We start from the raw sequence: 18,868 nt of genomic DNA, 5'->3' as shown, positions 1-18,868 counted from the left end.
ATAAATATATATATACATATACATACGGTGTTTATATATATATATATATATATGACCGTTAAATTCAGGGTTAGCGGTCAGTCTCCCACCTGCTTGAATCACATCCACCATTGATCAAAGGGCTCTTGTAAACATGTTTTGTGCGGCACGTCACACTCACATTGACAGACTCGTGGCCGCCGTATTTGACTCTGATTCGCGGCTCCTGAACGACATCCAGGTTGGTCCCGGTCACCGTCAGCGTGGTGTGGCCGCTTTTTAGAGGAGAGAAAGCAGGGATTACTGATCAGAGTCACACAGCCGCAGATTGATTCATCCCCATCTTTATATGAGCGTAGGCAGATGGAGTCTTCTAACCTGACCTTCTACAGGAGTAGACTTCTCACAAGCTGGCAAGACGCCGCGCTCTTTGTAAATGGGCGGGAGTGCCGAAACAAACCAGCTGGCTCCTATTTTTGTATTCATCATCTCACCGACATAATGCCTCTATACTCAGATCTTTCAATAATCTATAATATGCAATCATCCATCATCTGCACAGGAGAGACACTAATTATTATATAGGGGTCAGACTCGACTTCTTAGAGCAGGCCTGGGCAATTTTTTTGCCTCGGGGGGCCACATTTAGATACAAAAATGTGCCTGGGGGCCGGTATATCTATTTTTAGGAACACTAATACAAAACCTCACCATAATGTCTGATTGAATGCTAAAAACGTTATGACAGACAGCCTTAAAAACAGAATATAATTTCAAATTTTTTTACTGAATGAGACACCCAGAATGTACATGAAAATAAAGAATGTGGGATTTACAATATGAACTATAAAGGATAAAACACTGAATATTGACAACATATCACATGTCACACCCTGTCTCGATCGACATATTTTACAATCATGCGAAACTAACTTACTCAGTGGTCTAGTGGTTAGAGTGTCCCCCCTGAGATCGGTAGGTTGTGAGTTCAAACCCCGGCCGAGTCATACCAAAGACTATAAAAATGGGACCCATTACCTCCCTGCTTGGCACTCAGCATCAAGGGTTGCAATTGGGGGTTAAATCACCAAAAATGATTCCCGGGGGCGGCACCGCTGCTGCCCACTGCTCCCCTCACCTCCCAGGGGGTGAACAAGGGGATGGGTCAAATGCAGAGGACAAATTTCACCACACCTAGTGTGTGTGTGACAATCATTAACTTAACAATGCAACAAAAATGTAACAAACACAGCGAAATATGAGTGCGAAGGGTAAAAAACCCCCAGCTACAATCTGATACATCTGATATTTCACTAAGCTTTAGAACTTTGTTGTAAAAATCTGCAGTGAAAACATCACTGCAGATCATAATGGCAGCTACAGTTTCCGTTTTAAAGACCAAAAATACATTTTTCGGAATGTCCGGCGGGCCGGATTGAAAAGCTTAACGGGCCGCATGTGGCCCCCGGGCCTTAATTTGCCCAGGTCTGTCTTCGAGGGCCACACGGCTGCTTTTATAAAAATCTACTAAATGACCGTATTTTACGGACCATAAGCTGTATCCATAGGATAGGACTTTTTTGACATTGCACAAGTACAACGAAACTATGATTTCAGCACAAACCCGTTCAAGATTAGACAAACAAACAGTGTACAGGGTTACAGAACAGGAACACTGATGGGTCGCCACGAGGCGCCCCGTAAAAGATAAGAAAATGGTAAAACGCTGGGGAAGAAGATGAGTAAAAAAATACAATCTAGACTGGGCTCCTAAGGGGGCCTAGTCTGGAGTGGGAAAAAACCTCCATGCAATGCACACATACACATGTTACATTTAATCACGACAACTCGCAACAGAGGTGTGGGGAGTTGGGGCCCTGGAGGGCGACTGCTGCTATGAAGCGCTGCCAGCCGTCCATCATCCCGAGGGGAAACAAGCGGTGGTGGAGGCGTGGGGTGCCCATTGTCTTGGGTGTGATGATGTAATGTTCATAGACTGAGGCCGATCTGCATGCAAGCAAAAGTTCGACTCCAGGTGTCGTTGAGGATGGAGGGAGGTCAAAAGCGTCCATCATTGAGGTGTCCTCGGGGGTGTTTTCAGAACAGCCTGCTACTGTAACTGGGGATCTGAACACAGATATTCAACGCAAAGATGCGCCTGTCTTCAGATCCTACAGCAAGTTTTGTAATCTGCACGGTCTTTCCCAGCTAATAGCGCTACCTACAAGGGTGTGTGATTCCACCCAATCAACCATAGATCTCATTCTCACTTCAGACCGGCCTAAAATAAAAAATAGTGGGGTCATGATCTGTGGTCTTAGCGACCACTATCTAACCTTCTGCACCCGCAAAATAGCTAAACCCAAAGCCAATGGCCACATAACAGCCCAATCCAGATCCCTCAAAAAATACTCCAATGACAATTTAAATTCAAAATTAGATGAGTGGGACTGGTCCCCTGTGCTCACGAGCAACCTGGTCGATGTTGCTTGGGATCGCTTCAAAATGGCGTTCCTAAAGATACTAAATGACATGGCTCCCGTGAAAACAGTCAGGATCAAAGCCCGCTCTGAACCATAGATGAATCCGGACCTATTAGCTGCCATAAAAGACAGAGACAGAAAATACTCTGAATACCAAAAATGTAAAACAGAAGTAGATAAACAACCCAATAATATCAACCTCAAATTACTCCTTTCAACTCTCAAAAAGCAATGCAATAAATTAAGAAATAAGTCAACCAACCTGACTAAATCCTTAAAAAAAAATTACATTAACGACAAAATAGAGGAAAACACAAATAAGCCACGTGAGCTGTGGAAAATTCTCAACAACCAGCTTCCTGGTTGCAGCCAGAAACTTAAAACCAGACTCACCAACATCAACATCAAGGAGGGTGACTCCCTCATTACAGACAAAATGGAGGTAGCTAGCAGACTTAACATCTTTTTCACCAGCATAGCCGCAACTCTTGTCAACAAGCTGTCCCACCACTCTGGTCGCTTTGGTGTAGAACACATTAAAGCCTTTTACAGAAAGCTAGGAGTATCCAACGAGGATTTCAAATTAGAAATGGTCACAGCTGATGAGGTGTTTAAAAAATTGAGCGCGCTCCACCCTAACAAGGCCACCGGCTTTGATAATATTCCCTCCAGGATCCTCAGGGACTCTGCCTCCATCATTGCCCCGATCATCACGCACATAATAAACCTATCAATTACACAAGGCCAAGTACCAAAAGATTTTAAGATAGCAAGACTAACTCCCCTCTTTGAAAAAGGAAGCAAATTGGAACTTGGCAACTACCGACCTGTTTCTATTCTCAGTTCCATTTCGAAAGTAATGGAGAAAATAGTTTATGAACAGGTCGATAGTTACCTTGCCACTAATAAACTCATGTACAAATTCCAATCCGGCTTCAGAACTAACCACTCCACTGACACATGCCTTCTCTATCTTACCGACCACATCATGGGACGGCGTGGCAAAGTTGATAGATTGGCTGTGCCAGCAATCGGAGTGTTGCTGGTTACTGGGGTTCAATTCCCACCTTCTACCTTCCTAATCACGTCCGTTGTGTCCTTGGGCAAGACACTTCACCCTTTGCCTCTGATGGCTGCTGGTTAGCGCCTTGCATGGCAGCTCCCGCCATCAGTGTGTGAATGTGTGTGTGAATGGGTGAATGTGGAAATACTGTCAAAGAGCTTTGAGTACCTTGAAGGTAGAAAAGCGCTATACAAATATAACCCATTTATTTATTTATTATTTATAAACATGAGGTGGACGCGGGCAAATACTGCAGCATGGTCATGCTGGACCTTCAGAAGGCCTTTGACACCGTTAACCACGCTATACTGTTGGATAAACTCAGAGCAATCGGATTTGACAAAACCTCATGGAGCTGGATGCAATCTTACTTGGAGGAGAGGGAGCAGGTGGTAGAGGTGAACGGCACCGTGTCCCCCCCCCCCCCCCCCCCCCCCCCCTCTCGGTGAGCTGTGGAGTCCCCCAAGGCAGTATATTGGGACCTTTACTGTTCCTAATATACATAAACGACTTGTCATCGGCATGCGACTGTGAATTGTTTTTGTTTGCGGATGACTCTGCCCTGCTGGTATCCGATAAGGACAAGTCACAGGTGGAGAAAATCCTCAGTGCTGAGCTCTGTAGAACTTGCACCTGGCTCGCTGACAACAAGCTATCCATACACTTGGGTAAAACGGAATCCATCCTGTTTGGGTCCCACATCAACCTTAAGAAAGTCAATGACTTCACTATAAAAGTGGGTGACATTGTTATCACCAGGAAAGATGAGGTCACCTACCTAGGTTCTATTCTAGAGGCTAACCTTTCCTGTGATAAAATGGCAACCAAGGTAATCAGAAAGGTTAACCAACGAACGAGATTTCTCTACAGAATCTCCTCTCTGGTCAACAAAAGCACCATGAGGATTCTGGCGGGAACTCTCGTTCAACCCTTTTTCGATTACGCATCACCTCCTGGTACCCTAGCACCTCCAAAACCCTCAAATCTAAACTCCAAACATCTCAGAACAAGCTAGTCAAGTTACTTGTAGACCTACACCCCAGATCCCACCTCACTCCTACCCACTTCTCCAAAGTGGGCTGGCTCAAGGTGGAGGACAGGGTTAAACAACTTGCACTGAGCCTAGTCTATAAAATCCACTACACCTCCCTGATACCGAAGTACATGTCAAACTACTTCCTTAACGTAAATGACCGCCATAACCACAACACCAGGGGGAGCTCCACTAACCACGTTAAACCCAGATTCCGAACTAACAAAGGTCTTAACTCATTCTCTTTCTATGCCACATCAATGTGGAATGCGCTCCCAACAGGTATAAAAGAAAGGGCATCACTATCCTCCTTCAAAACCGCAATAAAAGTTCACCTCCAGGCAGCTACAACCCTTAACTAACACCCTCCCCGGATTGCTAATAATCAAATGTAAACAATCAAATGCAGATACTTTTTCTTATGCCATCTGATCTCTCTCTCTCTCTCTCTCTTTCTCTCTCTCTCTCTCTCTGTCCACTACTTGCTGTCCATATCCTACCCCCCCCTCCACACCCCTGATTGTAAATAATGTAAATAATTCAATGTGATTATCTTGTGTGATGACTGTATTATGATGATAGTATATATGATAGTATATATCTGTATCATGAATCAATTTAAGTGGACCCCGACTTAAACAAGTTGAAAAACTTATTTGGGTGTTACCATTTAGTGGTCAATTGTACGGAATATGTACTTCACTGTGCAATCTACTAATAAAAGTCTCAGTCAATCAATCAATCAATGTTGTTCACAGCGTCAAGGCCATTCGAGGGAGTCAAATCGTAGATTAGGATGTTTGTTTTCCGCGAGCAGACAATACAATGACTTGTCTGTTCTATTCGTCCATGCTGGCTGCTCTCATATTAAATTTTCCTTTTCAGCAAGCTTCTCCATGATGTGATCCATCTTGTGATTCAGTTCAGAAATCGCCACAGTCTGTGATCCCACAGCCCGGCCCAAACCTTCCATTGCGACGAACAGCCTTTGGGCTCCTTGAGTGGCTGCCATCGTCTTACGAATTTGACGATACACCAGAGCAATGCCCAGCCCAATCAGCAGGTGCCCCGCGATCACGGTTCCAAATAGGTAGATGTCTTCCACGTCCTCGATGGAAAGGACTGAGAGGCACATGATTCTCCTTATCCCAGGAATCTCTCACGTACCCCGCAGCAATGGTTCCATCAGGGCAGCCAGGCTCCCCCGAACCTCTTTTCCTCGTCGAAAATATTTTGTAAATTGCGTCGAGAGTCCAGCTGATCATTTCCATGTCTGATGTTTAGATTTGAGGACAGCGCAAAGAAAGAGGCTTCAAAAAAGTTCAGACAAGACAAAACAAGAGAGCAAGCTGGGAGAAGAAGGGAGCGGAAAAAAATGCGACCGCCCTCACCAGAGGTACGAAATAACCCACTGATCCACTGAATTTAAGAAGGAAAAAACTATTTTTACACCGTATATAAGCTACACCGGACTATAAGCCGCAGATATACAGTATACGTTGTGGGATTAGTTATCCACACAGAAATATTTTGTAAATATTTATTTACATACCTCAATTGTTTCCAAAACAGTGTCTGTAACAAGGCAGTAAAACGGCTGATCAGACAAAACAGAAAAGTCATTGATGTCTTGTATCATCCTTTATGAGATGAAAAATATATTGTCCTTTTTGATAAGGTTCGAGGTGTTCATCGGAATTCCTCTTTGAGTGTGAACGGTTTCTTAAAGTGGATCATTTTCGTACATTTCTAATTTAGCCGTTAGAGAAAACAAACCCACGGATTATCCGCACCTTTGTATAAGCCGCAGGGTTCAAAGCTAGGGGGAAAAAGTAGCATCTTATAGTCCAGAAAATAACCTGTGATGAATCATTAAATAATCGAAAGTCAAATGTGAGACACCTGATTAAAAAAAAAATTAGCATTTTACATAATCAACTCATAATATTTATACACTATTACCCATGCCTTTAATTACCGTAAGATCCAGACTAAAAGCCGTTACTTTTTTCCTACGCTTTAAACATTGCAGCTTTTAAAACAATGCGGCTAACTTATGGATTTTTCTTCGCTGATGGCCATACTGCAAATAGTTTCATTAAACACAAACAAACACACTGAAATGGTGTGTTATTGTTTGTGCTATGGCGCCATCTACTGGACGGGTTCGCTCAGTGCGTGTGCTGCAGGGTGAACCTCTTCAGTGTTTCTTTATGTTTAGTGCTTTAAAGTGCCGTTCCTTCTTCAAGTTGTCCATAGCGTTTCTACTCATATGGATTCTTCATTCATCACTCCAAGCAACGTTTGTAAGTTATACAATATAACTAAAACAATTCTTACTTACTAAAGAATGGGTGTCAAACTCTGGCCCGCCGTGTAATTGAATTTGGCCCTTGAGGCAATATCAAATTAACACTAGAGCTGGCCCACCGATTATATACAGCGGCGGTGCCGCGGTAACACCGCATTCACCGCTAATTCTCATACTTACCAACCCTCCTGGGAGACTCCCACATTTCAGTGCCCCTCCCGAAAATCTGCCCAGAGCTGCCGTCACGTCCGCTTTTCATCCAGTCCAACGACGTGCTGGCCCAGTCACATAATATGTGCGGCTTCTGCACGCACCAACACAAGTGAATGCAATGCATACTTGATCAACAGCCATATGGGTCACACTGAGGGTAGCCGTATAAACAACTTTAACACTGTTACAAATATGCGCCACACTGTGAACCCACACCAAACAAGAATGACAAACACATTTCGGGAGAACATCTGCACCGTAACACAACATAAACACAACAGAACAAATACCCAGAACCCTTTGCAGCACTAACTCTTCCGGGACACTACAAGGTGTGTGTGTGTGTGTGGGGGGGATAGCGGGGGGTGTATTTTGTAGCGTTCCGGAAGAGTTTGTGCTGCAGAGGGTTCTGGGTATTTGTTCTGTTGTGTTTATGTTGTGTTACGGTGCGGATGTTCTCCCGAAATGTGTTTGTCATTGTTGTTTGGTGTGGGTTCACAGTGTGGCGTATGTTTGTAACAGTGTTAAAGTTGTTTATACGGCTACCCTCAGTGTGACCTGTATGGCTGTTGATCAAGTATGCGTTGCATTCACTTGTGTGTGTGTGTACAGAAGCCGCACATATCTTGTGACGTGAACGGCACTTTGTTAGAATGGGTGAAAAGCGGACATGACGACAGCTCGTAAAGGACGTTAAAGGCAGTGCCTTTAAGGCACGCCCCCAAGACAGTGGTCCGGGTGGAATACGAGAGAATATGGATGCCCGGGAGATTTTCGGGAGGGGCAATTCAGTGTACTCGGCGCTGAATTAAAGCCGGCGATTTGGCGACTTTGATGGTCAAAAATGTATATTTGAACTGCTTAGTATTCCCTTCGCAGTTCATGTGGAAAAAGCACCAACTAACCTCCAAATGGAGCTGATTGAACTCCAGTGTGATGACACGTTGAAGTCAAAGTATGATGCTGTTGGCGCCGCACAGTTTCCACAATTCATCCCTGACACAATGCCTCAGCTCTGCACCCAAGCTGCTCAATTGCTCTCCATGTTCGGCAGCACTTATCTATGTGAGCAACTTTTCTCCTCAATGAAGGTGACGAAAACGTCTCACAGGATACGTCTGACTGATGAACACCTTCGTTCGATATGACATTAATGAACTAGCATCTAAGAAAAGATCCCAGGTATATGGCTTGGGCACATCAGATTAGATCATTGTGTTGCAAACTGAGCTGTTTAAAGTCCTGAATGGTTGGTTTATTCATTGTTATTTTATTTTCAAATGTATTAGCCTGTGGAAAAAGTTAATGTTGATATTTACCTCAGAAGGCTGCAAATAGAGAAGAGGCATTCCATTTCTATTTAAATTGTATTTGATATGCCATTGATATTTTTTAATTATTATTATTATTATTTGAAACTCGATTTTGCATGTCACTATAAAGTTACCGTATATTGCCAAATAAACGCCCTTGTGCAAATAACCGCCCATGTCCTAATAGCCGCCCGGGGTCTGACCCCATTTTGTGAAATAAACGCCCGGGCTACTATTTGGTAATATACGGTATATAAGCCTTGCTTGTTCAATATTCAATGCAAAACTTGTTTGGGTCCCTAATAAAGGGTTAATTTGTTCAACCTTGGCCCGCGGCTTTGTTCAGTTTTAAATTTTGGCCCACTCTGTATTTGAGTTTGACACCCCTGTACTAAAGCGTCCCATGTGTGATTTAGCGCTTTCATGGCGAGTTTACTGACAGATATAAGTAAGAACTTTACGCATACTTGCCAACCCTCCCGGATTTTCCGGGAGACTCCCGGAATTCAGCGCCTCTCCCGAAAACCTCACGGAAGAAATTTTCTCCCGAAAATCTCCCGGAATTCAGCCGGAGCTGGAGGCCCCGCCCCCTCCAGCTCCATGCGGACCTGAGTGGGGACAGTGGCGACAGTCTGTTTCCACGTCCGCTTTCCCACGATATAAACAGCGTGCCTGCCCAATCACTTTATAACTGTAGAATGATCGAGGGCGAGTTCTTGGTTTCTTATGTGGGTTTATTGTTAGGCAGTTTCATTAACGTCCTCCCAGCGCGGTAACAACACACAACAACAGCAGTCACGTTTTTGTCTACCGTAAAGCAGTTCGTCTGCCGTAAACAGCAATGTTGTGACACTCTTAAACAGGACAATACTGCCATCTACTGGATAGCCTCCGGAACACTGAAATTCAAGTATTTCTTTTATTTATATGTATAATAAAATAAATATATATATATATATATATATATATATATATATATATATATATATATATATATATATATATATATATATATATATATATATATATATATATATATATATATATATATATAATTCACTGAAAGTCAAGTATTTCATATATATATATATATGAAATATATATAAAATACTTGAGTTGGTGAATTCTAGCTGTAAATATACTCCTCCCCTCTTAACCACGCCCCCAACCACACCCCCGCCCTAACCCCGACCACATCCCACCCCACCCCACACCCCCCACCTCCCGGAATCGGAGGTCTCAAGGTTGTTAAGTATGACTTTACGTCTGTAGGAGTGTTTTCATGCATATTTGTCTGTGCTATAGTAATGTAATGAAGCTGGCGTCGTTAGCATTAGCTAATACGCTAACACGTTTACGAGTGTCTGTGTTAGTATTAAAACTTACAATGGCATTCTTTTTGTATTGTTTCACTTTCACAAATTCCTCAGTAAATTCACCAAAATGTTACAGTGGAGTTATTGAGTCTGTTTAGCTGATCAGAGAGCTAGCATGCGCAGCTAGTGGGTCCATGACGATGACTTCTGTTTTGTTTGATCCTCCGTTTTACTGCCGTGTTACAGACACCGTTTGGAAACAATTACGTTATGTAAATAATTTGTAAAATATTTATGTGTAAATAACTCATTTCACAACATGTATATGTGCCGCTTATAGTCCGGTGCGGCTTATATATGGAAAAATACTCTTTTTTTTTTTTTTTATTAAGTGGGTGCGGCTCTATAGTTACTTGTAGAAACCTGCACTTAAAAAAAAACTATTACACAATTTGACATACGTTTGAATAGTATTTGCAACATACACGTACGGCATGGCTAGATAGACAATGTAGTTAGCAATGGTGTGTTGTAGGGCTGGGCGAAATATCGAATATACTCGCGGGTTTGTCTCTGTGCGATATAGAAAATGACTATATTGTGATATTTAAGTATACGTTCTCACGCAGTTGCTTTAGCTGCGGGCATTACACTACAGGCGTTTCTCACTCTTTCTTGTCTCTCCTTCTCACAGAGACATAAAACAAGCGCAACTTCTTACATACGTCACATACTGTCGCGCGTGCAACGTCACACGCTATCGCGGAGCAGACAAGTAGCGACATGGGTAACATTAGCTGTGATGCTAGCGGAGCGGTGCGAGTGATAATACGAGAGATAGAAGGTGCGAATCTGGTAACAAATTAAGGACGAATTATTCGCCGGCGTGGCGAAGTTGGTAGAGTGGCCGTGCCAGCAATCAGAGGGTTGCTGGTTACTGGGGTTCAATCCCCACCTTCTACCATCCTAGTCACGGCCGTTGTGTCCTTGAGCAAGACACTTCACCCTTGCTCCTGATGGGTGCTGGTTAGCGCCTTGCATGGCAGCTCCCGCCATCAGTGTGTGAATGTGTGTGTGAATGGGTGAATGTGGAAATACTGTCAAAGCGCTTTGAGTACCTTGAAGGTAGAAAAGCGCTATACAAGTATAACCCATTTATCATTATTTATAAGAATTAATTCCCAAGAAAAACAGCAGGGAGTCCATCGTCTGGAGGTGGTTTGGCTTCAAGCGGGAAGATGTTGAACAGACAACCGTAATATGTCATGTATGCGGTTACAAAAAGTAGCAGCACTGCTAATGTGTAGCACCATTTGAAAAGTCACCCGCTAGAGAATGAGGAGTGCTTGAAACTCTGCATGTCAACATCTCCGGCCGGTGCCACACCCAACAAAATGCCCAAGCAACCGTTTCCAGATCAACACCGTATGAAACAAATAGTCTAAAACAGAAGGCGATAATGTCCGCAGGAACCTACCACATAGCAAAGGACATACACTATTTGATTTCCTATTATGCAGCTCATTTTTATTTGACACTTATTGAAATATCTTGTGTGACATCACTTTATTTGTTTTAAACTATTGTAGTGGTGTTCTGTACAAAAAGTGCACTTTAATTTAGTGTTTTGATATGTCATCTTAGTGACATCATGCATAAAAGTGCACTAATAGCTTGTTTTAAAATGTCTCTGACAATCTTGCACTTTCTGTTTTGGACATGACATGAATGTTTGTGCCACTGCTTAATAACTGTTTAATAAATACACTTTTGCTAAATTGACTTAGTTGTGATTACCCTCTCTGCATGAAAGTTTAAAATGAGCATATATTAATGCAGTATGAACAAGAATGTTTTAATGTAGGAACAAAGAATCATCATACTGCTGTGATTATATGCATCAAGTGTTCATTCAAGGCTAAGGCAAAATATCGAGATGCATATCATGTATCGTGACATGGTCTAAAAATATCGAGATATTAATAAAAGGCCATATCGTCCAGCCCTAGTGTGTAGCGTATTTTTAAAATATGTCATGGTTATAATGAGTTAGCTCTAATTTACATTAACAACACTTTTTTTTGTTTTTTTACAATGGAATTCTTTTTGTATTGTTTCAGTTTCACAAAATCCTCAGTAAATTCACCAAAACGTACGTTGACGATGACTTCTGTTTTGTTTGGTCATATGTTTTACTGCCTTGTTACAGACACAATTAAGATTGTAAAAAATTAATGTATTTTGAATTCATTTTTCAGTCAAATGAATCACATGCCTAAAATGTGAATTGTTGTACTCGGATTTTGTAAAAGGACACGACAATGAGTTTCATTCCTCAGGAAATAAATATATATTCTGAAAACAGACACATCGGGAGTTATTTTCATTGACCTTTTCAAAGAAGGAGCACAAGAATGTTGTGAGTATGTAACTTGAGAATTGTCAACACACGTGAAGGATGTGCTAAGGATTTCAAAGCAGCGACTTGGTACCATCCATCCAATCGGGGATTCTGACGACCAGCCTGGGCTGCCACTGACTCTGAGATTGATGTAATGAAACAGCGAGTCTGACTCATCTGCATGCTCACATTTGTTTAGCGACGCTGATCAACCTGGGGCCCTTTTAAATGTGTCTGGTGTTCATTACGCCACGCTCCTCTAATTAAACGGCGTATTCGGCGTGCAAACACGAGTCGCAGGATCTCGCAAAGCTGCAAATCTTTCATGAAAACATTACACGACTAAAACTAGCAGTTGGGCTTTGAGCGCCGCCAGCAAATCCCTTTTGAGCAAGGTGCCCCTGAATCATCCCAGATAACTTCTTTAAAAGTCAGAAGAGTCGGAAGACAGTGAAAACTTCATTGTGTTTTTGACATGATCAGTCTGGTCAGAACATTGCCCCCATGATACAAAGTGCCTAAAGTGAAAGATCTCATTAGCAGGTCTCAAGTGGAGCGTACAAGGTAAATGGGGTCGGTGTGGTCTAGAGCAGCTTTGAAAAACAGTTCTTGGAGGCCAGAAACATTAGTTGTTTGGCTACTTGCTGGTCGACAGGGAATGTTCTGTACTTAAGGAGGTAGACCAAGTACAAAACCCAAAACCAGTGAAGTTGGCACGTTGTGTAATTCGTAAATAAAAACAAAATACAATGATTTGCAAATCCTTTTCAACTTATATTCAATTGAATAGACTGCAAAGACTTGTTGCAAATAATCATTAACTTAGAATTTAATGGCAGCAACACGTTGCAAAAAAGTTGTCACAGGGGCATTTTTACCACTGTGTTACATGGCCTTTCCTTTTAAAACACTCAGTAAATGTTTGGGAACTGCGGAGACCAATTTTTGAAGCTTTTCAGGTGGAATTATTTCCCATTGTTGCTTGATGTACAGCTTAAGTTGTGGTATTTTAGGCTTCATAATGCGCCACACATTTTCAATGGGAGACAGGTCTGGACTACAGGCAGGCCAGTCTAGTACCCGCACTCTTTTACTATGAACCCACGCTGTTGTAACACGTGGCTTGGCATTGTCTTGCTGAAATAAGCAGGGGCGTCCATGGTAACGTTGCTTGGATGGCAAGATATGTTGCTCCAAAACCTGTATGTACCTTTCAGCATTAATGGCGCCTTCACAGATGTGTAAGTTACCCATGTCTTGGGCACTAATACACCCCCATACCATCACACATGCTGGCTTTTCAACTTTGTGCCTATAACAGACCGGATTGTTATTTTTCTCTTTGTTCCGGAGGACACAACATCCACAGTTTCCAAAAACAATTTGAAATGTGGACTCGTCAGACCACAGAACACTTTTCCACTTTGTATCAGTCTAACTTAGAGGAGCTCGGGCCCAGCAAAGCCGGCGGCGTTTCTGGGTGTTGTTGATAAATGACTTTCGCTTTGCATAGTAGAGTTTTAACTTGCACTTACAGATGTCACGACCAACTGTAGTTACTGACCGTGGGTTTCTGAAATGTTCCTGAGCCCATGTGGTGATATTTTGATGCAGTACCGCCTGAGGGATCGAAAGTCACGGGCATGCTGCTTACATGCAGTGATTTCTCCAGATTCTCTGAACCTTTTGATGATATTACGGATCGTAGATGGTGAAATCCCCAAATTCCTTGCAATACCTCGTTGAGAATTGTTGTTCTTAAACTGTTCGACAATTTGCTGACACATTTGTTGACAAAGTGGTAAACCCTCGCCCCATCCTTGTTTGTGAAGGACTGAGCATTTTATGGACACCGCTTTTATACCCAATCATGGCACCCACCTGTTCCCAATTAGCCTGTACACCTGTGGGATGTTCCAAATAAGTGTTTGATGAGCATTCCTCAACTTTCTCAGTCTTTTTTGCCACTTGTGCCAGCTTTTTTGAAACATGTTGCAGGCATCAAATTCCAAATGAGCTAATATTTGCAAAAAATAAAGTTTACCAGTTGGAACATGAAATATCTTGTCTTTGCAGTCTATTCAATTGAATATAAGTTGAAAAGGATTTGCAAATCATTGTATTCTGTTTTTATTTACCATTTACACAACGTGACAACTTCACTGGTTTTGAGTTTTGTATTAAAAACTTGAAAATGATCTGTTTAAGTTACAGTTATTAAAGATAAAAATGTCTATTTGCAATTAATCTTGATTAATCACGACTTAACTAGAGACACAAGGCGATTAATCGCAATTAAATATTTCAAAGGCTTGACAGCCCAAGTTTATAACAAATGTTTTGCTACTGAAAGAGTAATTTGACGTAAGTGTTTTGTATCGGACAGCAACAAGACTGACCTCGTAATGCTCCAAAGGGGCTCGATGCGCAGGACGGTGGGGTCTTCTATGTACTCGAAGGACAGACTGCCAGGAACCTTTGCCCGGTCCACCCTCAGACTGACTTGCACCGGTCCTGCTCCAGTCCCAGATGGAGCTGAGAAGCAAACAATCTCCGAAGTGGTCCTCCTGTCGGGGGGACCAGAAAGAAGGATTTATCCTGCTTTATATTGGCTGGACATGTATGAGCCTAGAACACATGTGTCAAACTCAAGGCCCGTGGGCCAAATCTGGCCCGCCACATTATTTTAAGTGGCCCGCTTGGAAATATGTGTTAATAAAATGCTTAATCTTTTCTTACTAAATATATGTGTTCTTTCCCTTTTGACATTAACAATAATGTACTGCATGCAATTGCATGTCTTTTAAAATTCAATATTATCAAAATCAAAGTATTATCATGTATTCCAAAAAGTTGGGAGAGTGGCCGTGCCAGCAATCTGAGGGTTCCTGGTTCGATCCCCACCTTCTACCAACCTCGTCACGTCCGTTGTGTCTTTGAGCAAGACACTTCACCCTTGCTCCTGATGGGTCGTGGTTAGGGCCTTGCATGGCAGCTCCCGCCATCAGTGTGTGTGTGGATGTGTGTGTGAATGGGTGAATGTGGAAATAGTGTCAAAGCGCTTTGAGTACCTTGAAGGTAGAAAAGCGCTATACAAGTATAACCCATTTACCATTTAAAGATAAATACTGTACTTAAATATCTGATTGACTTATGATTTCAAAACAAACTATCAATCAAATTGTAGACTGCAAAATTGACAATAGATTTTACGGTTAAATTCCGCCGACTGAGCTTTTTACCGTAAAATCAACTTTGGAACCATTTTTTTCCATATACAATAAGACACCAAAAGATTAAAAAACAAAAAAAAGATATATTAAAACAACAAGATTTTATGGTAAAAAACAAACAAAACTGGCTTGAATTTTACAGCTAAAAAAAGTGGTATTGTTTCTCCATTCCATTCTATTTATTCAATTTTTGATATGCTGTAAAAACCCACTGCTTTTACTGTAAAATTCTGGTTACTGAGCTGCCAGTTTTTAAAGTAAAATTTAAATACTTTTCTTGCAGCTTATGTAAAAAAAATATATTGTTAATGTATTATATATATACATGTATATTCATATATTACTCATTGTTAAAAGCGGCCCTCTGAGGGCAACCATAACTGCGATGTGGCCCTCAATGAAAACCAGTTTGACACCCCTGGCCTAGAAGATCAGTTAGTGTGTGTCCCATCTCGTCCTCAGTAGAGATCAGCCGGGACAATATTTGGCATTTTGACCTCTTTTATCGGTATTGGTCTTTTTCATTAAAAAATAAATATATAGTCAAGTAGGAACACTTCTCAAGCACCATGCATGTGAAGAGTTGCTTTTCTTTCCACTACAGAACTTCCACGGCCACCGTAGCATAAAACACGTAACAAAATTGTGAAATCCCATGATGTTGTTTGCTGCTAAATTAATAAGGTGTCAACAAAAACCCATTTTCAGATTAATCGCAATTCTTGTTTCTATTGATTCTTCATCGATTCAAAATAAATAAAAAAAAAATATATTTTTTTTATCCGTCCTGTCCAGCCAGACACATCATATTGTTGATGTAGATCACAGGTGTCAAACTCAAGGGTCGGGGGCCATATCTGGCCCACGACATCATTTTATCTGGCCCGCAAACACCCGGAAAGAATATGTGTCAATAAAGTACTTCATATTTTTTCACTAAATTTAATTAATTTTTTTCATTTTCACAGAAAAAATACATGTACTGCTAGAAATTGTATGCCTTTTCAACTGTATTAATATCCAACATTGCAACAAATATTACAGTATATTATCATACTTTCCAAACATTTTTTGTCTAAATAAGAACATTTAACTTTCCAGCAAACTACCAATCAAATTAATAAAAACGACAATACATTTTACATTGTTCTTTACAGCATATTACTGTAAATTGAAAAAACCTACTACTGTTTTTTGCATTAAAATTCTGTTGACTGAGTTGCCCGTTTTTAACTGTAAAATCTACGGTTGTTGTTTTTAACAGTATATTACTGTAAATGGAAAGACGGTACATTTGTTTTTACGGTAGAGAAAGTTTTATTGTAGGTAAAATATCATTAAATAGATAATATTATAGTTTTATTGTAGGTAAAATATAATTAAATAAAGAACATTATAGTTTTATTGTAGGTAACATGTCATTAAATAAATAATATTATAGTTTTATTGTAGGTAAAATATAATTAAATACCGTATTTTTCGGACTATAAGTCGCAGTTTTTTTCATAGTTTGGCCGGGGGTGCGACTTATACTCAGAAGCGACTTATGTGTGAAATTATTAACACATTACCGTAAAATATCAAATAATATTATTTAGCTCATTCACGTAAGAGACTAGACGAATAAGATTTCATGGGATTTAGCGACTAGGAGTGACAGATTGTTTGGTAAACGTATAGCATGTTCTATATGTTATAGTTATTTGAATGACTCTTACCATAATATGTTACGTTAACATACCAGGCACGTTCTCAGTTGGTTATTTATGCCTCATATAACGTACACTTATTCAGCCTGTTGTTCACTATTCTTTATTTATTTTAAATTGCCTTTCAAATGTCTATTCTTGGTGTTGGGTTTTATCAAATACATTTCCCCCCAAAAATGCGACTTATACTCCAGTGCGACTTATATATGTTTTTTTCCTTCTTTATTATGCATTTTCGGCCGGTGCAACTTATACTCCGGAGCGACTTATACTCCGAAAAATACGGTAGATAATATTATAGCTTTATTGTAGGTAAAATAACTTGTACTGTTTTCCCATTAACAATATAATGTTGTAAAAACCAATGTAAATTTAACACAATCAATCAATCAATCAATGTTTATTTATATAGCCCTAAATCACAAGTGTCTCAAAGGGCTGCTCAAGCCACACGACATCCTCGGCTCAGAACCCACAACGATTCTGGCAAATAAGCTGCCAGCTTTTTCCGTAAAAACCTCCCCAAAAACAGTGGAACTCTTTTTCCATTTACCATAAAATGTTGTAAAAAACCCCCCCAAAAACACTATATTTTACAGTAAAATTTTGTAAATGTAAAGTTTTTACTGTAAAATCAACAGTCTACTTAAAACAATTAATACAATTGATAATGAAATCCAGAGACTGTTACAAGCGGCCCTCTGATGGCAGCCATAACTGCCATGTGGCCCTCAATGAAAACCAGTTTGACATCCCTGATGTAGATGATCTATATCTGCTTTACTTTAGAAAAAATAAGCGTTGGATACTTCTCTTGTAGCCTTATTTGACTATTAAATGTTTGCCTAGAATTTTATTAGACGAAACCAGTTTTATTTGAAGTAATATAGACTTTTTTTCAAAGCTGTTTATCTATTTTATGAAAGAACATAGTTAATTATAGAACTGGCACCTAATGTTATAAAAAAGTATTGATTTTGAATCGAGAATCAATTCTCAATCGAATCGTTACCCCCAAGAATCGAATCGTTACCCCCAAGAATCGAATCGAATTGGGTGCTGCTGGTGGTTTGTGCTCCCACGTCACACAAGGGGCACTATCCACCAGTGAGATTAGGACCACACTGGGTGAGTTTTTCAATTATTTTTGGAGACTTGTGTTACGATCTGGTCGCATGTCTGTGAAGGGGGTGTCTCCCAGGGTGCAAAGGACAGCAGGAAGCAGTTTGCAGGTAAGAATGCTTGTTTAATTCCAGTTCGAGGCACAAAAACACACGGGGCATTAGCCTAGCGTGAAGCTAACTGGAAGTCAAAGCGTCGCTAACGACGAACAACATAAAAGTCTAAATGTAGCAATGAAGACGAGTAACTTTGCGGAATTTTCCGACACTGAACTTTTCAGCATGAATTTTTTTACACTGAATTTTATACAGTGAATTTATTTACACTGAATCTTTAAACACTGAATTTTTTTTACAGTGAATCTTTAAACTCTGAATTTGTTTACAATTAATTTTTTTACACTGAATTTTTATACAATGAATTTGTTTACAATGAATTTGTAAACACAAAATCTTTAACATTTATTTTTTTTACACTGCATCTTTCAACCCTGATTTTTTCACACTGAATTTGTTTACAATGAATTTTTATACACTGAACTTTTTTTACACTGAATCTTTAAACACTTAATTTTTTTACACTGAATTTGTTTATACTGAATTTTTTATACAGTTAATTTGTTTACAATTAATTTTTATACATTGAATTTTTTTACACAAAATCTTTAAACACTTAATTTTTTACACTGAATC

The 18,868-nt window shown here is 40.4% G+C and overlaps 1 protein-coding gene across 1 annotated transcript in view; it reads right to left on the bottom strand.

Annotated features, from left to right (window-relative positions):
* LOC133643350 (plexin-A2-like) overlaps positions 1 to 18,868 on the bottom strand; it is a 302,471-nt gene that overhangs the window by 78,590 nt on the left and 205,013 nt on the right. The window contains exons 16-17 of the mRNA XM_062037842.1: positions 14,512 to 14,679; positions 161 to 254 (exon numbers count right to left, since the gene is read on the bottom strand). Of these exons, the coding sequence (XP_061893826.1) occupies positions 161 to 254; positions 14,512 to 14,679 (262 nt within the window). The remainder of the gene's footprint in view (positions 1 to 160; positions 255 to 14,511; positions 14,680 to 18,868) is intronic.

This window comes from Entelurus aequoreus, linkage group LG26 (genome assembly GCF_033978785.1).
Source record: "Entelurus aequoreus isolate RoL-2023_Sb linkage group LG26, RoL_Eaeq_v1.1, whole genome shotgun sequence".
NCBI classification, from domain to species: Eukaryota; Metazoa; Chordata; class Actinopteri; order Syngnathiformes; family Syngnathidae; genus Entelurus; species Entelurus aequoreus.
The sequence above is the reverse complement of the archived record's forward strand: the minus strand, read 5'-3'. Positions and strand labels throughout refer to the sequence as shown.